Below are 21,071 nucleotides of genomic sequence, written 5' to 3'. Positions count from 1 at the left end.
CTGAGAATGGAAAATTCCTAATTAGTACCCTATACTTTGGGCCTAGTGCCACTTTGTTCCCCGAACTTTAAAACACAACAATTTAATATCCTATCTTTCAACATGTGCCAATCTAATACCTGCCATTAACCAGTCGACTAAGTAACATTTGAAAAGACACAAATGTCCTGTGAGTGTCATCTAATTTTCTTTATCAACCATTCAAATGTTAATAAAAAATGAACAGTCCCAAATCATTGCCTTTTCTATTCAAGAAAGTTGGGGTCACCAGAATGCCCACTAAGACATGACCCCAACTTTCTTGAATAGAAAATGCAAGGATTTGGGATTGTTCATTTTTTATTAATGTTTGAATGCATACCTTAAGATTTATGTCCATAGGTGTATCAACATGCTTTTTATCATTAAGACCGGCAAGTTTAACAAGGTCAAATGCATAGCTTAAAGTTTGGGTCACCAGAATGTCCATTAAGACATGACCCCAACTTTCTTGAATAGAAAATGCAAGGATTTGAGATTGTTCATTTTTTATTAACGTTTGAATGCATAACTTAAGATTTATTTCCATAGGTGTATTAACATGCTTTTTATGATTAAGACCATCAAGTTTAACAAGGTCAAAGGCATACTTCTGTTGACAAACAAAATACCCTCGATCACTATGATGTACTTCTAATCCTAGAAAATATGTGAGAGGGCCCAAGTCCTTCATGTGAAAGGAATTATGAAGTAATAGTTTCAATTCACAAATGCCTTCAACATCATTCCCAGTCAACATGTCATCAACATATAGTAGAAGACTGATAATACCCTAAGGCCATCACCTAACAAATAAAGAGTGATCATAAGAACTCTAGTTATATTTAGTAGCAACTACAACATCACGAAAGCGTTCAAACCATGCCCGAGGAGCTTGTTTTAGACCATATAGATATTTTTTGAGGTGGCATACTAAAGAATGATCACTACAGTATCAGGAGGAGGTTTCATGTAGACCATCTCCTTTAACTAACCATGAAGAAAGGCATTCTTCACATCAAGTTGGCATATGGTCTAAGAATGAGTAGTAGACACTACTAAAAGAACACGGACAGTGGTGATCTTTGCAACATGAGCAAAGGTTTCTTCATAGTCAATACTATACTCCTGACTATATCCTTGGGCAACTAAACGTTCCTTGTATTGATCAAGAGATCCATCAGACATCAATTTAATATTGTAAACCCAACGACTCCCAACAATGGATTCATCTGGAGGAGCAAGCACAAGATCCCAAGTGTCATTCTTATGGAAAGCATGAATATTTGCATCCATGGCTTCTTCCAATGAGAGTTACTATTAGCTTTCCGGTAGGAGCAAGGAACATCTGTGGAGGATAAGACAACAAACAAAGAGTTATGGTCTAAAGGAAAATCATAACAGTTAGGAGGTCTAGATATATGAGTAGAACGAAGAAGAGGAATAGAAGTATGAAGAATGTTTGAAGTAGAGGTATCACTTACAAGATAAGTGGTAGGATGATGATTTGAACCGGGATGAAAGAGAGTAGCAGGCGCATGGGTTGGAGCATGTAACCGCTTGCAAGAGAAGACAACAAGTTTGGGTTGGAGCATCCTGTGAATCAAAGTTTGGCAAAATAGAAATAGATGGTGCAGACAGTTTAGTAATTCTAGCAAAAAATGAAATGTGCTCAAGGAAAAACAACATTACGTGATATACAAATGCGACGAATAGAGGGATCATTGCAAAGAAATTCTTTGTGGTCAGGACTATAACCCACAATGGCACACATGACAGACTGTGCAGACAATTTAGAACGTTCATGAGAGGGAAGATGAACAAAGTACACACATCCAAAAACATGAAGCATAGATAAATCTGGAGAACGATCAAATAACTTCTAAATGAAAGACATATTACCAAGAACTGAAAAAGGAATATAGTTGATAAAAAACACAGTTATACTGGCTGCCTCTACCCAAAAGGAAGGTGGAGTATGGGACTCCTGCAATAATGTCCTCACAACACTATGGATATGTCCATTCTTGTGCTCGGCCACACCAATCTGTTGAGAAGTATTTGGAAACTTTCGTTGCACTTGTATTCCATGGTCCTTCAAATAGGATAAAAAATCCCCATTAGTGTATTTTCCCCTAGAATCCGAATGGAGAATACGCACTTGTGATTGAAACCAAACCCACACCATAGCATGAAACAACTTAAATGTTGGGAACACCTCGAACTTGTGGCGAAGAAAGTATATCCATGTGTACCTAGTACAATCATCAATAAATGATACAAAATATTTGTATCTAAGCCAAGAGGAGGAAGAAGCAGTCCAAACATCACTATGTATAAGCTTGAAGGGAGAGGTAGCATGCACAGATATGTGAGAAAATGGTAAGGTATGACTTTTACTTAAACAATAAGAAACACAAGATACATCAAAGGTGTGCAAGGAAGGAGCTTTATTCTTAATAAGGCTTAAATCAAACAAAAATTTTAATCTTTCAGAATGTAAATGACCCAAACATTTATGTCATAAGTCCCAAACATTGTTTCTATAACTCAAAAAGGAACTAGAAGTGGAGGAACTGAGATAAACTGATGATGATGTTGTTTAAGGCTTCTTGAACTCCAATGCAAACAGATGGCCCAACTTGCACCCCTTCCTTTTCACCTTCCCAGTGTTCCGGTCCTGAAGCAAATAACCATCCCGAGAGAAGATGAGAATGTTACCTTCATCAATTAATTGACCAACGGAAATCAAGTTTGTAGTGAGATTAGGAACAAGAAGGGTTTTGGTAAGAGGGAAAGATGTAGTTGGTGAAACGTTAAGAGATAGATCACTACTACCAATGATGTTTAACTTTTCACCATTGGCAGTAACAATATGTTTGTGATGGGTTTTAGTAAGGTTACTTGGTTGGTTAGGGTAGGCTACTATCATGTGGTTGATAGCTCTAGAGTCAATGATCCGAGTATGAGAAGAAGCACAATAACTGAAAAACTCACTAGGTAAGCCAATAGCAGAAAGAGCAGAAGAAATAGTAGCAGTTACCAATTGTCGAATGTTTTCTTCAACCATAGATGCCAAAGAATCACCTTTAACAAAAGAATCACCACCAGTAGAAGATTTCTTACTCCCATGTGCTATAACAACAGTGTTAATTCCGTAGGTTGATCCTTCCAGCTATATAGGAATAATATCTTCTCTATTGGAGGCCATTTCAACAAGAAAACAAAAGTCCAGGCACAAGGGTATTAGAAACAACCAAATTCAGCAATCAAGAACTCAGGATGATAGTCCAAAAAAGGCAAGTTTTAAGACTGTCAAGTCAAAAACCCTTCAAATACGAATATGAAGTTTGAATCAAATAAACGGGAAGCAAGAAAACCCTAGGACGACACCAGATCCAGGGTTATAGGTTGATCGAGTCAGTTGATTGAGAGAAAACTGTGATTTACTAACACAACAAGCGTCTTTTTCAAGAATAAGGAAATATCTTGTGCTTATTAAAATAGTCCCTAGAAATCTCCAAACCAGAAGTTGAGTGTAGGATTAAGAAGAGCTTGAGAGGACCCTTCAATCTGGAGAGAAAAACTCAAATTATAGGCTAATGTAGAAGGCCAAAAGTCCACAAAAAAGAGTTACAGTCCAAAAAAGGAATCTATATAGTGTTATAGCCCCAAGAAGATCAGAACTCCTTCGAAAACTTCATCAATCCAGATGTTGTTTGTAGGTAGAATAGATCAGGTCTATGTGATACCAGATCTGAAGTCCAAAGCTGTTGTAGTCCAAAAAAGGAAACTATACAGTATTGCCGCCCCAAGAAGAAGATTAGAACTCCTTCGAAAACTCCACTAAATCAGATGTTGTTTGTAGGAAGAGTAGATCAGGTCTAGGTGACACTAGATCTAAAATTTGGCCTTGAACCAATGTATCATAAGAGAGATCTAACGAAATCTCTCATTCTAGTTGCACAAAGAAGACTGAACAGAAAAGGGTTGATCAAAACAGCCCTAATATGATAGGATTAATGCTTCTTGTGAGTTTCACGAGAGAGAAAATAGATCAGAACCATGTCAACACTCTTGTCTGAATAGAGAAAAGAACAAGAATAACCTTAGAGGTGTCAAGAATAAATGACCCCCACCTCAAAGAGTCTCTTATATATTAAAAGATATGTACAATTACAAGAATGCCCATATAGAGCTGAAAAAGAAAAAAAAGAATAAGAAGTATAAGTAATGTACAACAAGGATTATACTAATAAGATACATCTCCATAGGTTTCATGGATAATGCAGCTCAGACTCTTACATTGTCACCATTGGGAATATGATTTATGCCAAAAGTGGTTCTCTTGTTCTAGATAAAGATAGAGAAGAGGGGCCATCACTTTATATAGGGCTATGCAAAATCTGTTTTCAAGCTCATAAGGCTTGGAACTGACTTTAATTGTAACAAAGGAATTCCATTGGGCCATCATAACTTAATTGCAAAATATTCTCTAAGGTTGTGCCTAAAAGTAATATACTAAGGGAAACTATTTGAATTGATTCCAACAAGAGATATGTGCCTAAAGTTAAGGATACAACTAAATTTGTGAGGAAGAATATGCAAATTCAGCATAAATAGAGGGGGAGATGTGTAACACAGTGGTGGCAGATACAACCATTTATATTAGAAGAGACAAACCTCAGACGTCTACAAAAATGGTCGGAATTTGGCATTCATCAGATATAACTGCTGGTAGAACAAAAAATGAGAGACAACATGTAAGACAAAGAAAGAAAGAAGAGAGATAGAGAGATGTTCAAAAGAAAAGAATGCAATATCAAAAAGAAACCAAAATTAGTTACTGGTCAATATACCCTTGAAGGAATTCTCAAAAAACTGAACCAGAAAATAAAACATACAATCAAAACTTAAACTGGTACCTTTGGCATCCATAATTAAGAAACAAGTAGTGAAGCACACTAGAATTTATCTGATAGCAAGACTCCGAGTAGAAATACTCAATACAGGATTCAAAAACTTTCCTACCCAAACAGAGATGTTTAATTCTACTGGAAAAAAAATTTCAAACCACCGCTTGGTGCACTAGTACGCATTTCCTCCGATCGATCAATTAAAATGCTTAATTTGGCAATTCAGACACAAAAAACCGCTCAACATCTTTGGTATACACAGACGATGAAGTCCTTTTTTCCAGAATTGAAATGCAAATAAAGAAAAAGGTTACAATACTCTGGAGAAAAAATAGCAAATCCATACCCATCATAGCGACCTTGCACTGGAAGCATTCAATTACAGGAGCAATAGTCCTGATTTGAGCCCTAAAACTAAGAGGAGACCTCCAATTATAACCGTGGCTCCATCTAGGAGGTGAGGACCGTAGAGATTGAAAAGTAGAGGAGAAACTCAGTGATCGATAGTTGATGAGAGAAGGGGAGTGAGGAGGTGAAGCGACGGATGTTCTAGAGTCTAGACAGAGTAGACAAAGAGGAATGGGAGGAAGACAATCGAGTCATAGAAGCTCTGAGCAACATAGCTGATGAAGAAGCCATTGCATACATGAGGATAGTGAATGAAAGGGAAGAAGATAGGGTTGTGAGAGTCACTGCGGCGAAAGAGAGTGAGTGAATCTGCGGTTACAAGGAGGTATGGGCTCCTGATTGGAGTCTGGAGGTTATGGTTACGGTTGTTGTGCAAAGAAAGATTTATGTTGGGAGTCATTTTCTCTAGGGGATCTCTTCTACAATGAGCTAGGAGCCAATGTTGGGAGTCTACAGTTCCAATATGAGAGAGAGAGAGAGAGATAGAGAAAGAGGCTAAGAGCAAGAAACAGAGAAAAATGGTGACAAAACTCACACAAGGAATTTTCGCAAGAGAGAGTCAGGGCTACACCTGGCAATTGGGTTGGGCCAAGATACTTCGTGTTGATTTAGGGTCGGGTTGAATTTCGGGTTGGGTTATCAAATGCTAAACCCTAACCCTAAATGTTCAGGATAGGGTTGGCCCATGGGTCAATTCGGGTCATCCCAAAAAATAACTGAAATTTAAAATGTAAAGAAAAACTACATCAAAAATACCAAAATTAAAGGAATTAACCTTAAAATTCTAAATATAAAATAAAATAAACTTGAACATTTAACAATTTAAAGAGTAAACAATAAAGAGTAAAGACTAACTAGAAAAAAAATTAAAGAGTGAAAACTTCTAATAAAGCATAAATAGTCCCAATTAAACTTGACAATCGGGTCAAAGGGTTGATCCATGACCAACCCAACCCAACCCATTTTATTTAGGTCGGGTCAGTTCGGGTCATTCTCACATTCAAGTAGCTAAATGTGAGACCCTAACCCTATTTTTTGGGGTTGGGTTGGGCTGGGTCTAGTTCGCCGGTTGGGTCAACTTTTTGCTAGATCTAGTCAGGGCACCCAATTGGGATCTACTCCTTATAGAGGGCGCCTCACATGACCTCACAGGAACATCTCACATATTTCCCATGAATAATAAAGTATAAATACGACAGATGTTTCCAATATATGATGGGATGTGGCTATAAGGTTGGTGTGAGGCACTTGGTGTGAAGAGCAAATCCCATCTCCTCAAGGGGTGGGGAGCGATAGAACAAGAAGAGAAGCTGAGAGGGAATGGGATCTGCTCCTCACACTTGGGCACTTCACAAGCACATCCATCGTGCATTGGGAACGTCTCTCGTGAATAATAACTTATAAATACGGAAGATATTCCCAATGCATGGTAGGATGTGCGTGTGAGATCGATGTGAGGAGCAGATCTGGTTTTGGTTGAGAAACAAGGGTAAAAGAGTTGCACGTAAAAGAGGCATTCTTGTCTCATTCAAGTGTTAATAACTTTCTTCATAGGTGGTAAAGTTATTTACCCACCTAGGAGACCCAGGAAAATAAACTTTCCCTGGTCCCTACATTAATCTAGGCCCCAGTTTATTCTATAATTGGAGCATGTAACAAGGAGGATTTAATTAACCATGAAACCAAGTAGAATTCATATCGTTCACAACCCAGATTGCCTCGATCGGAAACCGCCTTTTGCTTATACAAAGCGGAGTCAGAAATGATCAAAACATTGTTGAAGAAAGAAAACTTCTTTATGATCTTGGTCGGCTTCTTTTACTTGAAGAAGAAGAGCATCGGAAGCAACATTCTTAATGCCATTGGCTCCATAGCGGAGATAGAAATACAAAATTCTATCATTCATATGCCACAACACGCATGAGGAAGAATCAAATTTATTGGCTGAAATTGAGAAATGGCCATTGGACTAACGACACCTCAGCTATTGAAAGGGTGATTAAAGAATATTTTTCTAATTTATTCTCAACTACAAGTTCAGATCTCTCCACTATTACAGAAGACATGGTGCCAAGGGATATCGGTGACCGTGACAATGAAAATCCTTACTGCAATTCCTTCATCTTGCGAGGTTCACAAGACTCTCTTTGATATTGATCCTTCTCAATCACCGGGACCGGATGGTATTTCCTCTCTCTATTATCAAAAATGTTGGACTTTCATTGGGGAGGAAATGACCATGTTTATACAAGACCTCTTCAGAGACCCTACAAGAATTAAGGACATCAATAATATAAATGCTTTCCTCCCTAATCTCATTACCCCCTACCAAAATGCTTCTACTCCACGCCGACAAATCATACACAATAAAATCATTGCTTCAGAGGTCGTGCATTCCCTAAGGCCACGTTTGTTTGGGGTGGAAAATCGAACTGGGGTAAACTTTACACCCTGCTTCGTTCCATAAATCGGTGTAAAATTTCACTTTGAATTTTTTTACACCGATAATCGATGTAATTTATACATCGAACATTCTTCTTCTTCTTTCCCGTCTCTTCTTCTGCTTCTTCTGATCCCATTGCTGGCAACAAGCAGGGAAAAACAGAGTTTCAAGTCACCTTGCATGCCACAGCAAACAATTTTTGGGACCCATGTGTTATGATCTTTGCAGAGCAGAGCGAGGATGGGACCCATGACAAGATTCAGAGAGCATAGCCGAGTGTCAGAGCAGAACGGAGTTTTAGAGTTCTAAAACAGAGTTTCACTTTCACATCAGGACAATCAAACAACATGAGAGAGAAATTTTCCAAAATACTCCGGTTCAATTTTCCATTGATCACTAAACCGGGATCAAATTTTCCATGGGTGTAAATTTGATTTTACACTTAAAACAAATGCAGCCTAAAGAAAAAAAGGAATAGTCGGAGATTTCTTATTGAAGATTGACCTCTCCAAAGCTCTCGAAGTTCTTTAGATGAGAGGATTCTCAAAGTTCTTTAGATGACACTTTGAGAGGAGAGGATTCTCAAAGTTCTTTAGGTGAGAGGATTCTCAAACAATTTCTGTGAGCTTATTTACAATTGTATAGCGTGCTCTTCTATGGCTACGGTTTTGAATGGAATTCCATGCAATCCTATTCATCTGCAGAGAGGTTTGCGGCAGGGATGAACTCTTTCACCCTATCTTTTTATTTTATGCTTGGACGCCTTTTCTCATTTGTTTCTAAATGAAATTTCTAATGGTTTCCTAATGGGTATTAAATTTGGAAATGCAGCTTGTAGGATTAATTTATCACTTGTTATTCGCTGATGATATTATCATTTGCGGTAAGGCAACGATACAAGAAATAACCAATATCAAGAATAAGTTGGAGGTCTTTAGTGGTTGGTTGAGACGAGATTAATTTCAATAAATCCTCGATCATTTTCAGTTCCAATGTTCATAGGAGGAAAAGAAGATTTCTCTCGTATAGTAGGAGTATTTTGTTGGAAAGAATTAATTGTGACAAATATTTGGGCTCCTACTTCGACGTTCAAAGATCACATAAGGAGAACTGGAAGCTAGTGGTTGAGAAAATTACCAGCTTACTATCCAGTTGGAAAGCTAAATTTCTCTCACAAGCCGGACGAAGGGGTGTTTTGTTGAAGAGTGTTGTGGAGCCAATTCCTAATTACTTCTTGGCAACCTCTTTGATCCCTCAATCTGATGCTCACAAAATAAATGCACTTTGTTGGGTCTTTCGGTGGGGATGTCTTGATAAGGACAATTATATTTACATGAAGAAATGGGAGTCCATTATGAAGGATAAAGAGGAGGGAGGTCTCGGCTTTCACGATGTTTGGAAAAGCAATATCATTCTCATCATGAAGCTTGTTTGGAGATTTCTGGCCAATCCACATAGTCTTTGCATGGGCTCAAATTCTAAATTTAATTTATTAAACCAAATATTCATTGGATTATTCATTCTGGTTGGCAGGTAAATGCAGGTGATGACCCATGGATTGAAAGAACACATATTTCATTGGACCCTAGCTACTTGTAGCTTTTGTTCGAATGATACAGAAACTCTTGATCGTCTTCTTCTTTATTGTGAAGTTTCAAAGAGAGTTTGGGCTACCTCACCGGCGGTGGATCTAAATGTAGACTCACATGCTGATTGGTCAATCACTGATTGGCTTGCATATTGGGCGGATTTGGATGATCCCTGTTCAACAGACCATGTCCCTATATATTTGCTATTTGTCTGACTTTCTCTAACACAGGAGCTGGAGCGGGCATCATAATTAGAGATCATTTTGGTTCCTTTGTTCTAGCTCGAGCGGTAAAACTAAATTGCTCTTCAGCAGTTGAAAGTGAGGCCCTTGCTCTTATGGAATCTCTCAAACTTATCCATTCTCTTCATCTCCACCATGTTCAGATTGAGGGAGACGCACAAATTGTAATTAAAGCTCTGCTGGCGTCAGTCTTCCTCGGAAAATTCTTACAGTCATTGCAGATTGCAGAGCCATTTTTAGTCATCTCCCTCACAGTTCGGTTAACTTTGTTCCCCGGCGCTACAACAAGGCTGCCCACACCACTGCTTGTCAAGCTCTTTCTTTATCTCATCCTCATATGTGGTCGCCGGTAGCCCCGTTTCTTTGAATCCGTGCTACATTCTGATTTGTAACTGAACATTTCATTAAAAAGGCCTGATCAGCAGGAGGTCTCTCCAACCTTCCCTTCCAGAGACATCAACTACAATGATTTTTTCTTTTCTTTTGGTAAATGAAAGATCAATGAGTTCAATAGTCCAAACTATAACCATGAAGAACCGAGAATCGAGATTACTCCAATTCGAGCATTCCATTTGATAAATAAGTCCATGGTCAAACACCAGATGTAAAGCAACGTCAGAGATGTTAGGTGTTCGCTGATTCTAGTGAGCCTTAATTTCTCCCATTCTTGAATCTTGACGCCAAGCGATCGAGATCTATTGCCCGCTCGTTGTTTCAAATCAAACACTATTGTCTCGTAAGGTTCTGTAAATAGGAACTGAAATTCTACATTAATACACCCATATGTGAATGCTCTGCAGAAGACACGACCCAATCCCCCACTCTTTCTCGACCTGCTGCTACCTCAACAGCTCCTTCGCGCACCGCCATCCGCCAGTATTAAACCCACCATTCATTTCCGTGCAAATGACGGGTAGCTCGCGCTCAGCAGCTCGTCTACCCCCAGAAAATCTTCCGACTGCAAATCCACCACCAGGAGCCTCCATATGGTTAACCCCATAGTATCTTTTCTGAGACCAAATCAGCCCCTACAAGATTGCCCCCCACAACGTCTCACAGCACATCCCCCACCCTGTATTGAGAACATTTTTCAATGACATACCAAAAATGATAACGTCGTCATTGGGAGATATTCTCAACACACAGTGGGGATGTGCTGTGGGACGTTGTGGGGGGCAATCTTGTGGGGGCTGATTTGAACTCTTTCTTGAGGACATTGCTTGCCTTAGCCACCGTCAGGATTTAGTGGTCCTGGCAATACTCTACCGCTAACAGAATAAAGAGGAAAGAAACCCTTGTTTTTCAGTTTAGTAAATAATAATAATAAGGGAAATTTTTGGATTAATACCCTATACTTTGAGCCTAGTGCCAGTTTGGTCCCAGAACTTTAAAATGCAACAATTCAATACCTAAACTTTTAAAATGTGACAATTCAGTACCTGTCATTAACTAATTGTTAACCAGCCTTGAGTGGCATTTGAAAAAGACACAAATGCCCTTCAAGTGTTATTTAATTTTCTTTATCAATCATCTAAACATTAACAACAGATTAACAATCCCAAATCTTTGTCTTTTCCATTCAAAAAAGTTGAGGTCACGTTTGAGTGGGCATTTTGGTGATCCCAATTTTCTTAAATAGAAGAAACAAGGATTTGAGACTGTTAATTTTTTGTCAATATTTGGATGGCTGAAAAAAATATTAAACGACACACGAAGGGCATTTATGTCTTTTTCAAATGCCACTTAATGGTTGGTACTTGGTTAACAACAGGTATTGGATTGTCATGTTTTGAAACTTCAGGTATTAAATTGTTTCATTTAAAGTTTGGGGACCGAAATGACACTAAACTTAAAGTAAAAAGTACTAATAAGAACTTTTCCATAATAATAATAATAACAATAACAACAGCAACAACAACAACAACAATAATAATAATAATAATAATAATAATAATAATAATAATAATAATAATAATAATAACTCTTTTAATATAAAAAACCACATATAATAATTATTAATTATTCAGAAGCTAAATAGCAAACTTTCATTGAAAAATGCTAGAGTACAGCCAAATATACCAACAAGAACATACTGACAAATAACTCTAACGCTTTGTTTGGAAGGATAGATGGCGCAAAAATTCATGGGATGGTTTTGATTGGTCTAACTCCCAATGAAAGATTTCATACATTTACTATTGAACACGTTACAAACAATGAAAGATTTCATACATTTCATACATCCATCTCAACTAGGGATGTAAATGGATTGGATCGGACTATTGACATTGTTTATGTCGGGTCCGATCCAATCTGATTTGATAGGACTCAGTTTGAATATAAACCATATCGGTAAGTCGGATATTTGGATCTGATTTTGTTTCCTTTAAAAAATAATAAATTATTAAAAGAAAAATAAAATATACTAATTTAAATAAAGTAAAAATAAAAAATACAAGTAATTTTAATTATTTTCATCACATATATACATATATAAAAATAAATAATATAACACATTTATAAAAATATAATATAAAAAATATATTTATAAATAAATAAATAACATATATATCAGATCGAATAAGGGGTGAATCGAATCCGATTCAATCTGAAGATTCGAACATGGGTGATCTGCATTCGACCAAATAGGATCAGATCCGATCATGATCCAATCCATTTGCACCCATAATCTCAACCTCTCTCTACATGTAATATTCTTGTCATAATCATAACAAATTGATCTTATCTTACTCCCTAATACTCAAATAGAAGATGTATCCATTGTCTCCTTTGAGAGTTTTACTAACTCAAAACCATCAAAATGAATTTTCATTGATTAATTTATATTTAGGTTCTGTTCGTTTTTCGGTAATTTACTTATTTGGGTAAATGCACTTACCCAAGTAAGTATTTACTGGGAAACATTTATCAGGATAATCACATTTTAGCCATAAGCTTTTTCTCATCCCCACATAAATCTGAATAAAAAAATGGGTTTCTTGGTCGATGGCCCCTCTCAAAATCCCAAAAAACAAACGTCCCATAATATATAAGGGATCCAGTCAAGTGTAGATAAATTCAGGTTGACAAAAACTCATGGTTTTAAAATTCGACCTAGAGGCTTTGGCCACTGTTTCCCAGAATCCCAGGTCATCAATGGACCGACCATCCAGTACTCTGAAGCCTAATCAGACGGTTTTGGCGGGGTCCAACACTGGACCCATAGCCATGATTGGTTCGCGGGTCAATCAGTACGTACTCCGGTTTTCAAACCCAAGGAAGAAAAACTTCCTGCTGATTTATTTATTTATTTTTATCTAACCAGACATATTATGTATTTTACAGTTGTTAAACTGCAACTTAATTAACAGTGATATTCTCAAAGCTCCTCCATTTATTTCAATTAAAATGGAGGGAAATTTTCATGTTTGAAATAATTGAGCTACATATTTGTTTCTTTCTTAATAAAACCTTTGTTTTTTTTTTTTTTTTCCGGTTATCAGTTACATTCAGAAGGGGTGGAAAACAATTTTTTTTACTGTAAAAAGGGTGGAAATAAATTAAAAGCTTAAATGTTTGGGTCAGAAGAAGGATGTACACAGTATAAATACAAGGTTCAATTGGGAAAGAGCACAAATACACTATATATGTACAGTACTGTAAATACAACAGTACACATTTGAACAGTGTAAATTAAATTGGTTTTCAACCTACTGATTGGACCATCCCTACTCTTTTAGTCAATTAGCTTTTATGATATTTTGTTAGGAGTACCCAGGCCTTAGTACGTACAAATTAAAAGTAAACCCATCGCATGGACTTATGGCACTTGGCTACTCCAAACTTAGGAAATAAAGTTTTGAAAGGCGTTGAAGGATGTATTACCATTTCCTTTAATTACAACCTACCCTCTTAAAATTGACAATTACATATCTGATTTTTGGGCTATTCCAGTCTCTATCGCTAGTTACTTACACATGCATGTCTTTTTTTTTTTTTTTTTTCACGTACGGGTCGTAGAATAATTGCAATGAGAAAGTCACTTTGCTAGCTGGTTTCTTAAAAGGTTTCAATGGTGAAGTTGTTGCGTTCAGTCTCGAGCAAATTCTGCCAATCCGCTGTGTTTTTGATATCATCCTTACCCAAAACTTGTATGAACCATATTAAGTTGGCTACACCGAAAGAGGGTTGCATCATGTCGGTAGACGGCATTAACTTTTGCCAAATTCTCGTGATTAAGGATTTTGATTATCTTTTTAAACAATATTGGTAGTTTCTTCATTTAACAAAGATGATTTATTATTGATACCGGTCTTAATCGTTTTAATGATAGCTTATTGCTACAAATGATATAGTTAATTGAGTGTGTGTTTGTAATAGGTCCATTATCTAATCAAACCCATTATCATTTCATAAAAAACCTAATTGAATTATGGTGGGTTTTGGAGTTTTTAAAAGACTAAGTAAATGTGCATGTGTTTGCGTGTGATAATTTTTTATGATGATAATGTAATGGTAAATGATGTGGGTATAATTGGCTGCTTCACCATGTAATGACATGTGACACTACCCAAGGGCAATTTTGCCACCTCAAAAAAGGCTGACACCGAGGCTGCTTAGAAGAAGGGCACCACATAGAAGCGTCCCGTTGAAGTGGGAAGGATATTAGGCCCCCGAGAAGGTAGCAACGAGCAACCCCTTCGAGCAGGGCAGGTCAGTGCTAGCACCCTTTGAGCAGCCCTTTGCGTCCTTGCATTGGGAATACCTCCCATGACATAAATCACATAACTACGGAGATATTCCCAATGCAACGCTGTAAAGGCTGTTGGAACAGGCTTGGACCTGACTGAAGCCGGACTCCTCAAGCATCCCCCCTCATCAAGTTGTGCCACATTCCAGCTAGGGGTGAGCATGGCTTAGTTCACTTCAGTTCCATGGTAGAACTTAGACCCTACCAGTTCCAGGTTTTTAGAACTGAAACCTACTCTAGTGGCTCTAGGGTGGTTCCAGGGTAGGTTCTAGGGGTCAGTCTTCCTTCAACAAAAAAAAAACATATTCTTTAAAAACTTGATTTTTAAGAAATATAATATATAGTTTAAAACTTATATTATGTTTATTGATTAAATCGGATAACTCAATATGTATATTATCATTATATGGTTAAAAACTTATAAATTAAATTTAAGTTTTGTAAATATTACTCTTTACACTACTTATTGTACGCATTCAAATATTAAAATGAAAACAAATGATCAAATCACTTCAAGTAAACTCAATGGCCAAGTGAGACCATGGCCTTTGTAACCATGAATTCTTGGGTTCAAATCTTCACATCCCTAAAAGTATTCTAGGGTTTATTTCAAGACAAATTTGGTACCAAGGCAGGTTCCAACAAGGTTGGTTCATCGGGTCGATTCGGGTAGGTAAACCCCTAAACCTTGAAATCGGTTTGGGTAGGGGTAGGTTTTAAGAATTTACAATTAAACCTCACCCTATAATAGATTGGGTATGATCGATTTAAGGTCGATTTGAGGTTGGTTACATTTGCTTTTAGGTATAACCTATCCATTTGTTCACCCCTAATTCTAGTGACTCACCACAGGATCAAGAGCCGCTTGGTTGTTGTATCATTTTATGGCTGAAGGACAATTTCATGGGTATAATTGTTCGTTTCACCATATAATGACACGTGGCATTATCTAAGGGCAATCTTGTCACCTCAACCTCGGCTAGCGGCATAGTCATAAATTCCCTAAGCCATTATTGCGGACCATTTATTACATATGTTACGGTCTCGACTGAACTCACTCCCCGCAAACTTATGGGAATGGCTGCATTCGTGACCGGAATTCACAGGATGGTTATCAATTGCCCATTACTACTCTTCTAAGTGATTTTAAATATAAAAGGGCACCAAAGCGTAAAGTATACATCGACTCTCTTTAACCTTCAACTAATTTAACCGTTGGAATCCTCACCCCTGAGAATATTCTCAGGACCTCTCATGTCTTTTCACTCTTTATAGGTAAAACCCTCGGCCATTTGGCAGCAATGGAATGAACGTTTCATGCATTAATTGACCATGTAATATTTTATGAAAGTTTCCACGGTAAAACCCATCATAAGTTGAGTCTGTCTTTTTTTTCTTTTCTTTTATTTTTCTTCTTTATATTTTAAATAAGTCTATATGTAGGCCCATCTATCAAGACCAATTTTCAGCCATGATCTGAGGTAGATGCGGTCCTCTCGAGGTCCAATATATTGGCCATTTAGAAGCGTATCCCCGGTACCTAAACAAAACTGAGGAACAATCAGTCAATTAATTGGATCTCATAAAGATATTTGGTGGTTCTCAGGCAGTTGGTACACCCTACAAATAATTAAATAAATCCGCATGGATGGATTTTAACATAATAATATCTGGTGGTTCTTTTGATTTCTTTTTTCCTTATAGATGGATCAGAAAGATGAACCCATTAAACAACACAAAGATGATTGTTTACTGACACACACCTGAAATTAAAAAATAAATAAATAAAAGAGAAATTAGAAGATAGGGGTGAGATGGGATAAAGAAGCTATCTTAAATCAGTTCCTTTTATTTTATTCTGGTTACACTTAGATATATTCAAGTTTGCTAGATTCAAATGGGCCACTGAGCTAGTATTGTTATTGTTAATTGGCCTTTCTCTTTTATGTAAATTTTTTAATACTCAGAGGTTCAGAGGTTCATTTAAAGAAACCCAAATCAACCCAAGTGGATATTAACATCTATATATATATATATATATATATATATATATATATATATATATATATATATATATATATATATGCTTCTACGTACACTGAGAATTAAATATTGAAAGAACAGGAACCGTCACTTGTTTAAGCTCCGTTCCCCTTGGTAAATTCGATACGATGGCTAAGGACTCAGAAGTTCTTCTATCATCTGCAGTGCAATCTTCTCCTCTTCGGTCACTCCACCTCTGGCATCTGCCCTCGCCATCTCCGGTTTCTCCGATAAAGCCGGTGAGGACGCCTCTGGGGCTTGAGCGTTCATCTTCCCAAGTTCAACCGTCATGACCCAGTTGGATTCTGAGCCCGGCCCAGCGCGCTTCTGCCAGACTCCAATGTGGGAGTTTTCTGTGTCGAGCCTCAAACAGGTGAGGGAGGGGGAGGGGGCCTTACAGCACCGCCGTAGCTTGGCGCTGAGTGTCGACGCTGACAGACCCTCGCTTGTGTTTGGATCCCCAGATGGAGCCCTGGCCACCGGAAAGTTGGTCTTTGCATTTCGTCCACTCATCAACACCGCCGCCTCGTCGTAGGCACGAGCGGCCTCTTCGGCTGTCTCGAAGGTGCCCAGCCACACTCTTCTCTTCCTACATCACACAGACGAGAGTAGGGAGACATGTAAGTTGAAAAGATCAACCAAAGCAAGAAAAATGCAGAGCTGCTCGATCGATCATCATGGCCAATTCGCCATGGCTTATCTTGAGCCTACACTTACAGCAGTGGGTGGCGAATCTCAGACACCCATGATCCCCAGTGGCGCTGCCTGACGCCTCTGAACTTCTTTGTTTGTACCATGTCTTGGGAAAGGACAGGTAGAGCCGTAGGACTGTCAGAGAACTGAGTCGGCTCTGCTGCTCACGGATAATGAAGTACTTGCAGCGAGTTGTTGAGAATTCAGAGACGAGGGGGAGTTATATAGAAGTGGTGGTGGGTCTCTGTTTGTGCGACCTAACCAATGCGGAGCATGATGAGTTGTCGCGCCTTTGTCGGTGTTAGACTTTCAGTACACCTTAATAAACGTCAATCACCTAAATTTCCGTAATGATCATGAACCCAAAGACAATATAGCAACCATAAACATCTGGCTCTGTTTGTTTGTTTGGAGTGCAATTTCATTTATTCTAATACAAGTGAATTTTAATTTGTTCCGGTTCTATTTTATTTTTCTATAAATAAGAGTGCAATTTCACATCTATACCCATATATATAAATAAATGTTATATATATATATAACATAATATAAAGTTAAATCGGGTTTAGATTGGGTCGAATATGACAAGGTCTCAACATTAATCCGACCCACAGCTAAATTAGATTCATATTTTTCAACCGTAACTCAACCCAAATTACCTCAGCCTGAGCCAATCAAATCCAACATTTTTACGTTAGGTTCGGCCGGGCTAAGCCAGCCCAATATTGCGCTCTGGACCCGTCACAACAACTAAAGTAAATGAAAATGCTCAATGCCTACTTTGCACGTCAGTTTGAAAGGAGGATAAATATAAATATATAATGTATAAATATATACAAAATATAAGGTTTTACACTCTACAAATTTATATTTATATTCCTTCCAAACTGAACGCTAGTATTAATGAAGCACGAATGGAGCCATCAACTATCACGTATGGAACAGACCATTCTTGGTTGGCTAAAAGGACAAATTTGGCCAAAAGGTGGCATTTGATCGTTCTTGTTTTGGTGTTGGTCCATTGGATTGTGAGTTCCTGAGTTCTTTATAGAGGACACGTGGCAGTTGAGATGACAAATATTTATAGGAGTCATTCTCTTCTCCAAAGGAGTGATGAGATAAATTGCTACATTTTATTGTTTTCTACGATGCCAGAAAGATATGGTATGGAAAAAGGTTTAATCAATTAAAATCCATCCATAAATTTTGATAAATAATATCTTATTTGTTTTTAACTTTATGATTCTAGTTTATTGATCAGTTGTATTTTAGATATCATATCGTTTTTATATCATAGTCAAACCCAATATACTAATGTGTGGGAGCAGTATTCATTCCATAAGATATAGAAATACCTCAGCCTCTCACTTTATGGGAGGTGAGAGCTGAGAGGTGTTCTCACAAAGTGACACATACCAATACAAGGGGGATTGTGTGGTCACGGGGAGAAAAAAGAAAAGGGTCATCTACTAGAACACCCCTATAGTTTCACATATTTACTTGGACCTACCTTATAGTTTTGATTTTACTAAAATACCGCTTATAATTTGCAACCTATTTACTTAATTGATCTTTCATTAAGGAATGCTTATTTTGCCATTGGGCCCATGTCTTATTAGAGGTAAAAATGATATTTTTATTTTTATTTTTATTTTCTGTTAATTAAGTTTATTCAAATGGACATTAAGGTTAAAACTGCCATTTTCTACTGCCATCTAATAGAATGTCAATTAAGTAAATTCATTGCAAATTACAAGGAGAGCTTTAATAATTGGCCCAAAACAATCTAGTCATTGACCTAGGTGAATGGGATTTCACCACCATATTTTAGGGTTACCAGTACGCATGCACATGGCAATTTTAGATGATGATAATGATAGTAATAACATATCCAAAAACTTTTATAAACCTTTATGTATTTTTGTTTTTATATTTTATATTTTTTATTATTAATTGGATATAGATTGCAAAATCCAAATTTGATTACATAAACACCCCATCCAAATATGTGATAATCGAATTGAATTGTGAAGTTTTTGGTATCATTGACATGGCTACCTACTTGGTAGGGACGGGATCGAATTCAAATCAGGTAGATCCGGACATAATCCAATACTATTAACAACATAACCAATTGCATCTCATAAATATGGATTTGAATACAAATCTGATGAGGAAGTCTGGTATTTGGATATGATCTGTTTCAATTTAATATAAAAATAATAATAAAATATTAAAAGAAAATGAAAATAGAACATTTTAAATAAAGAAAAACAAAAAATATAAGTATATTCTCAACTATTTTCATCATATATATACATTTTTATAAAAAATAAATAACATAACAAATTTACAAAAATGCAATATAAATTATATAGTTATAAATAAATAAATAAATAATACACACACACACACACACACACACACACATATATATATATATATATATATATATATATATATATATATATATATATATATAAACCTCACAATTAAAGATGGATTAAATTCAAAAATGAATATTTTAATCAAAAGAAAATTTCACAATCTTATTCATATTTTTAATAGTAGTGTAAATATAGAATTATAGATGTGTTCAATTACTATAGCTTTTTGTATTTTTGTGTGTGAAACTAATTTTGATATTTTACACTTACTTTTTGTTTAATATGATAAATATATGATAGTATACATGTGTACGAATGATTTTTGCAAAATGTAAGTATTTTTTTATTATTATATTTTATTAATTTTTATTATTTATTTATGATGTTAAAGTTTCATACATTTAGCCTGAAAGTTAAATTATTTATTATTAATTTTTATATTTCATTTTTGGCCAATTCTTAATTATGAATTTCATTTTCATTATCAATAAAAATAATTTTTGTTTGTTAGACTTGTTTTTTAATCTAAATACATAAATGTATCTAATTTTTCTACATTTTTTGAAATTTTCTATATTTATTTATATTTAAAAATTTTTTTACCTAACTATGACTTTGTAGATTAATCAATTTGATTCGGATGGTTGAATTGTTTAACCACTACTTGGATAAAGAATGGTTTTGGTTTTGAGTCTAATTTAAAATATACGGATTCATACTGTTAAAAATATTGACATAGATCTAATTAGTAGTATTTATTATTGAAAAAATAACTTTAAAATATAGGATTTAATAAGAGAAAATGAGATTTAATACTTTAAGTATAAGACTTAATTAGAGGAGATTAAATGAGGTGGAAAGTAATAATTGAAACTACATCTTGAACCCTTACAATTAGAGATAGATTAAATATACAAATATGGACATTTTATTAGCTATTAAAACTGACATTAAAGCTATATTAAAATGACTGTTATACCCTTTGTCAGACAAAGAAATTAAGAATAATTTTAGTCCATAAAAATTTTTACTTACATTCACACTTTTATATATAATATAGATATAGTTGAACCGGCCCTACCATGATTCATGTGGCTGACACCATATGGATGGTACTAGGCACAAATGATGATAGATCTTGGGTCACATTTCATGTTTGCTTTTAAGGCGTTCTGGATTATCATTAACAATGTTCATAGTTTTCTTATATGTAAATAATAATGTTGTTCAACCATATGGGGCCTACCATTCCATACTCTATCATAAACAATATGGCGTGTTGGTTTGATATAAAATCATCATCATCTAAGCCTAAGCCTTATGGGGTCGGCTACCAACCGATGGTGACTCTAAGAAATGATACTTCAATATTCTAAGAAAAACTTGTAACCAATCCATATCATAAAATTGAATTTGGGGGGGGTAATTGGTAAAAATCCTTTCGGATGTGTTTATCAATGAAATCATATTATTTTTTGTGTTTCCAACCTGTCATTGTCCTTGCCAATCCGACCAATGACTTGGCTGGTAGTCATGATACTTGTTCAGGTCAACCTCCAATATACTATTTTACAAAAACCAT

General features: G+C 36.2%; 1 protein-coding gene across 1 annotated transcript; it reads right to left on the bottom strand.

The window, feature by feature from the left end:
* Positions 1 to 16,385: 16,385 nt before the first annotated feature.
* On the bottom strand, positions 16,386 to 17,313 carry LOC148869398 (ethylene-responsive transcription factor WIN1-like). The gene is made up of 2 exons (XM_088968527.1): positions 17,127 to 17,313; positions 16,386 to 16,998 (listed from the first exon to the last, which is right to left on the bottom strand). The coding sequence occupies exons 1-2, from the start codon at positions 17,204 to 17,206 to the stop codon at positions 16,542 to 16,544; spliced, it is 537 nt and encodes a 178-aa protein (XP_088824653.1). The 5' UTR covers positions 17,207 to 17,313; the 3' UTR covers positions 16,386 to 16,541.
* Positions 17,314 to 21,071: the final 3,758 nt, after the last annotated feature.

Source organism: Nelumbo lutea, chromosome 2, assembly GCF_056320005.1.
Source record: "Nelumbo lutea isolate HS-2025 chromosome 2, American lotus-T2T, whole genome shotgun sequence".
In the NCBI taxonomy this organism is placed as follows: domain Eukaryota; kingdom Viridiplantae; phylum Streptophyta; class Magnoliopsida; order Proteales; family Nelumbonaceae; genus Nelumbo; species Nelumbo lutea.
The sequence above is the reverse complement of the archived record's forward strand: the minus strand, read 5'-3'. Positions and strand labels throughout refer to the sequence as shown.

Bases quoted from the DNA above. Each gene is read 5' to 3' on its own strand.
- LOC148869398 (XM_088968527.1), bottom strand. From the start codon at position 17,206: ATGGTACAAACAAAGAAGTTCAGAGGCGTCAGGCAGCGCCACTGGGGA. The intron at 16,999-17,126 runs GTAAGTGTAGGC...TGTGTGATGTAG, and splicing joins GAGATTCGCCACCCACTGCT to GAAGAGAAGAGTGTGGCTGG.